Raw genomic sequence first — 5,569 nt, 5'->3', positions numbered from 1 at the left:
TAGTGTCTTTTCGAATTATTAACCCCTAGACCTAGTAGCAAGTGTAGAACAAGAGTTAAAGTAATTCCATTACTTTTCGTATAGCTAACAGATAAAAGAAAGATGAGAAAAAGTACCAATCTGTATCTCTCGCTCGATCCCTCTTCCCTTTAACCGGTTTCACCACTCCCTACCGTACTTAACTCACTTGAAAGGTACTTGCACACAAGCCGAGATAGAAAACCATCAAACCATACATATCGATCTGTTAACTAAACATATTATAGAATCGAAAGTACAATATACATCACATTAACACATGAATGGAAAAAGCATAGAACTATCTATTCATAGAAAGGAATATTGCAATCCATGTACATACATGACTCCCAGCTTCAAACCCTTCTCTCTTCATGGAAGCAACAATTTGACATGATAACATTACTCTCTCTACTAATCTCTTTCCAATAGAATTTCATTAGCTCAAGAAGTTTCAACCTTGGACCAGTCTTGAATTCCTGGTCATTTTATAGCTGAAAAGAGGAGGTTAGGCCATTAATGGCTCTCATGAATCCTTTGCCATATTTGGGAGGTGGTTCCATGGAGGAAGGGATACTGGATTAAGGTTCATACATCTCCTTCCTCGTCTAAAAGCAAGCCCAATCCCTCTAGAAACCTCTAGAATAGAAACCTCTAGAAGCATCGATTAGATGAGGAATCCAATGAATTCATTTGAAAATTTCAGTGGATCTCGCCCATCGCAAGTGATACAAAGGCCATGTGCTATGCATAGCACCCTGACAATGTAGTGCCTGCCATTCATTGGAGCCAGATAGAAGGCCACCTGCGATGATCTTGTTAGGGACAATTTTTGGATGAGTGGTGTCATGAAACTTTTTGGGAGGCAATCATGATGTAGGTTAACTTCATTAGGGAATGAAAACAACTGAATTAGGGATTGATGGACCCTAATAATATGGATTTGGAAGCTGAGGTTGATGTGCCCAAATTTTCCTATAACAGTTTCCCCCTAAAGCATGAAGTCGAAAATAACCATGTAGAGTGAGATGCTTTACCATTTGGAGAGAAGGTCAGATAGGAAGGTGACCTGCATCAGTTACAATACATATATCATGATACTTTGATTTTTTCTCACAATCTAGCCGAGGGAAGGCATACCCATGCTCAACTTTATAAACTTTCACTAAATGTACAAATATAGACCGATGAGTGGATGACCATAAATGTAAGGCCTTTGGTACATTTGACATAGTACTCTGAAAATATATTACAGCCCAGATGGATGAAACTAGATCCAAGGTCTTCAATCTCATCCTATCTTTCACTCAATGTACAAGTCTAACCATGTGAATAGATGATTCGTGGTCGAACATTGAGAGACATTATCTCATTACTAGCCAATGATGTAAGCCATTAACAGATGCGAGAAGAATCACTTATAATGATAACATTTCGCATGGTGTGAATAAATGACTGGAGTCGAACACCATATGAAGTCTTTCGGTCGAAGGCCATTGATGTCAACCTATTGCCGGAAGTGAGAAACCTGCCATTGAATTATGCAAGACTCAAGGTACTGAAGGGGTGTTTCTAAGTCAACTTCTTGGATGATGTACTAATGTCTACATCTCCTTCCTCATCCAAAAGCAAGACCAATCCCTCTAGAAACCTCTAGAAGCATCCATTGGATGAGGAATCCAATGAATTCATTTGAAAATTTCGATAGATCTCGCCCATCGCAAGTGATACAAAGGCCATGTGCTATGCACAGCAGCCTCACAATGTAGTGCTTGCCATTCATTGCAGCCAGATAGAAGGCCACCTGCGATGATCTCATTAGGGACAATTTTTGGATGAATGGTGTCATGAAACTTTTTGGGAGGCAAGCATGATGTAGGTTAACTTCATTAGGGAATGAAAACAACTGAATTAGGGATTGATGGACCCTAATAATATGAATTTGGAAGCTGAGGTTGATGTGCCCAAATTTTCCTATAACACTTTCCCCCTAAAGCATGAAGTCGAAAATAACCATGTCGAGTGAGATGCTTTACCATTTGGAGAGAAGGTTTCAAATAGGAAGGTGACCTCAATCAGTTACAATACTTATGTCATGATACTTTGATTTTTTCTCACAATGTAGCTGAGGGAAGGCATACCCATGCTCAGCTTTATAAACTTTCACTAAATGTACAAATATAGACCGATGAGTGGATGACCATAAATGTAAGGGCTTTGGTACATTTGACATAGTACTCTTAAAATTAAAAAAAAAATATTCTTATTAATTATTTTTTATATGATATATTTATTTTTACTTCTTTATTGTTTCTCCATATACCCAATTATAAATTTTGAAAAGAAAAAACAACCTAGAATCATTAAAAAGAAATAAAATCCAATAAGTCTTATACAACATTTCTACTTCTCTAGATAGAATAAGTCTTATACAACATTATTATACAACATTAAGATAAAAAAAAAAATGGCTGAATGATGCTGATTAATTTTTCATGGAGGAAGGAAGAAGGAACTGAATGCCCTATTCAATGCTAATTTCCACCCACTGTTGTATATTTTCATCCAGGACAACAGCTGCAACTTTGTATGTAGTGTCATTATCTTTCTCATCCACGACAATGCAATCTAAGTAGCGACTTGCCTGTGAGGCCGGAATTGCAACGAACGTTCGTGTATAAGGATTGATGAGTCTCCTAGAGAATTCTAACCGCTTTCCAACCAAGATAAGACCTCCCACGGATTCTTTGAAATAAATGATATCTGACAAGTCCGGGTCATCTCGCCCGTCCCCGTCCTTAAGGAATGAAAGGTCAAGACAGGAGTTAATCCAGGTAGAAACAGAAAGCCATACAGGGCTATTCCACACAAGCCGACTCTGATCGCCGTTGTTGACAACTGGGAAGCCAATTCCATGTGTTATTAACTAAACTGTAAGCAATAATATCTACTACTCTGGATATCCAACACGTAAATAGTGAATATCCGAAACAAACGTGATCTCCAACTCCTCTGCAATCCCAACGTAAATACTTCTCTTGCCATCCATCCTTCCCAAAGGGAGGAAGGCATCTGTGCAATCTTCCCCATTCCCACGCTGGCGAGTTGGACAGAGGTACCGAGTGGCCCTCTTCACTCTTAAACTTCAACTCCAACACACTAATCACGTGCTTGCGCTTCCTTTGTCCACCAGCTTTTCGAACGGAAACGTCGTTGGCAGAAATGAATAGGATACGGGAACTGCAGGTGATCAACTGGGAACGTAGAGCACTCTTCCTCAATTTCCTAGCGAATGGTCCAAAATGCATTGTCATGGCGTTGGGCGCTATAGCAGAACCGGTTGCCCCCTCGAACGGAACCGGTTGCCTCTCTCCACCCACAGTGTGTGTAGAATTTTCAGTTGCAGTAAACAAGCTCACTGAGATTTTCCTAGCTCTGGAAGGTTTCCCACTATTTTCCATCTTTTTTCGGACGGTTCTTAAATTTCCACCAACTGTTGATTTCCCACAAATCTATTTTCATCATCCAACCAGCGCATCCCAACAGTTGCAACTTTGTATGTAGTGTCACTATCTTTCCGGTCCAACCAAGATAAGACCTCCCACGGATTCTTTGAAATAAATGATATCTGACAAGTCCGGGTCATCTCGCCAGTTCCCGTCCTTAAGGAATTAAAGGTCAAGACAGGAGTTAATCCAGGTCCTTGTGTAGAAACAGAAAGCCATACATGGAGTTTTGTTTTATGCCCATTTCATAAAACAAATTAATGAAAAGGATTTGATTTTCCCTATATAATTTAGTTTTATTAATTATTTTAAATATAATATTTATTTATTTTATTTTGAAAACAAACTGTTAATCATTAAATTCATAAGACAAATTTTAAACATCAAAATTCTAAATATGTAAAGACATTTTGTTGTAAATTCATTGGACTTTGATAAGTAAGTTTGGTTCAACGTCTATAGCTCCGTAACACTGACGTCGGTAATAGTGCTTACATCCAACGCAGCAGCGATGACTTAATGGACATCTGGGAAGCCAGCTCCATGTGTTATCAATTAAATTGTAAGCAATAACATCATCTACTTCTCTGGATCTAAGAAACAAATGTGATCTCCAACTCCTCTGCAATCCCAATAATCCCAATCTGAATCATAATAGTCTTTCATTGCCATCCATTCCTCCCGAAGGGAAGACGGCATCTGTGCAATCTTTACCCATTCCCACTCTGGAGAGTTGGACAGAGCCACTGGGTGGTGCTCCTCACTCTTAAACTTAAATTCCCACACACTAATCACATCCACGTGCTTGCGCTTCCTTCGTCCACCACCTTGTCGAACGGAAACGTTGTTGGCAGAGATGACAAGGAGACGGGAAAGGCAAGTGATCATCCGCCAACGTAGAATGCCGTTCCTCAATTTCCGAGGGAATGGTGCAAAATGCATGGGAATGGGGTTGGGCGTTATTTCAGAACCGCTTCCTTCCTCTAAGGGAATGGTGAAACACCCGATACCATAAACATGTCGCCCCGCATCTTTCACAAAACACTGTGTGTAGAATGTTCCGTTGCAGTAGAAAAGCTTAGCGAATGCTTTCAGCCTTACATTCTCCGGCAGGTATCCCGCTATTTTCCATCTTTTTTGGGACGGTTCGTAAATTTCCACCAACTGTTTTCTATTTTCATGCACGAAACTGTTGTTGCTGGTAACAACAGCTACAACTTTGTATGTAGTGTCATTATCTTTCTCATCCACGACAATGCAATCTGAGTAGCTACTTCCCTCTGGTTCCGGAATTTCAAAGAACGTTCGTGTATAAGGATTGATGAGTCTGCTAGAGTATTCTATCCCACTTCCAACCAAGATACGACCTCCCACCAAGATAAGACCTCCCACGGATTCTTTGAAATAAGTTAAACGCCAGTCCCCGTCCTCCCCGTCCTGAAGGAATGAAAGGTCAAGACAGGAGTTAATCCAGGTCCTTGTGTTGAAACAGAAAGCCATACAGGGGGTTTTCATACTGAAATCGCACACAAGCAGCCGACTCTGATTGCCGTTGTTGAGAGATGCCTCACCCCACCTGGTTAGGAAGTAGTTTGAAGAAAGTAAGTCATTCCATTGCTTGCAAATCATGCGATAAGTATATACGAATTCCACCGGCATACGCGCACATATCTCCGCTTGAAAGTCAAATGGCAATTCGTTCCACCATGAAGTCGCCTTTTCCATTTCCATATTTATAACTCAAGAGGACAAGTACAAATACAGAGTCGAATGACACATACAGAGTAGAAAGACACATACGAGTATGAAATGTGACTCAAACTAATGAATATATATATATATATATATCACAGGTATGAAGATTGAGCCTCATTGAAAGAAAATATGGGACGTCGGTTCAGAGGTTTTATTATGAATAGAAAGTATGCAAACTTAATAGGCAAAGGACATCCCATTGAAAGTTGTGTGCAAAGGACATCCTCCAAGAGGCACACTTCAAGGAATGAAAATTATTCCTATCAAATGATTTCCATGCCCTTCGTCAA

General features: G+C 39.9%; 1 protein-coding gene across 1 annotated transcript; it reads right to left on the bottom strand.

Annotated features, from left to right (window-relative positions):
* Positions 1-4,103: 4,103 nt before the first annotated feature.
* LOC149211327 (F-box/kelch-repeat protein At5g15710-like) lies at positions 4,104-5,255 on the bottom strand. Its single transcript, XM_089393141.1, has one exon. It carries the CDS (start codon positions 5,253-5,255, stop codon positions 4,104-4,106), a length of 1,152 nt encoding a protein of 383 aa, XP_089249267.1.
* Positions 5,256-5,569: the final 314 nt, after the last annotated feature.

The sequence above is a fragment of the Pinus tabuliformis genome, chromosome 1_1 (assembly GCF_031772625.1).
Source record: "Pinus tabuliformis cultivar Carrire ecotype Pingquan chromosome 1_1, CPIR1, whole genome shotgun sequence".
Classification (NCBI taxonomy): Eukaryota; Viridiplantae; Streptophyta; class Pinopsida; order Pinales; family Pinaceae; genus Pinus; species Pinus tabuliformis.
This window is presented reverse-complemented; position numbering and strand designations above follow the sequence as displayed.

Coding starts and splice junctions, on each gene's coding strand:
- LOC149211327 (XM_089393141.1), bottom strand. CDS start 5,255: ATGGAAATGGAAAAGGCGACTTCATGGTGGAACGAATTGCCATTTGAC.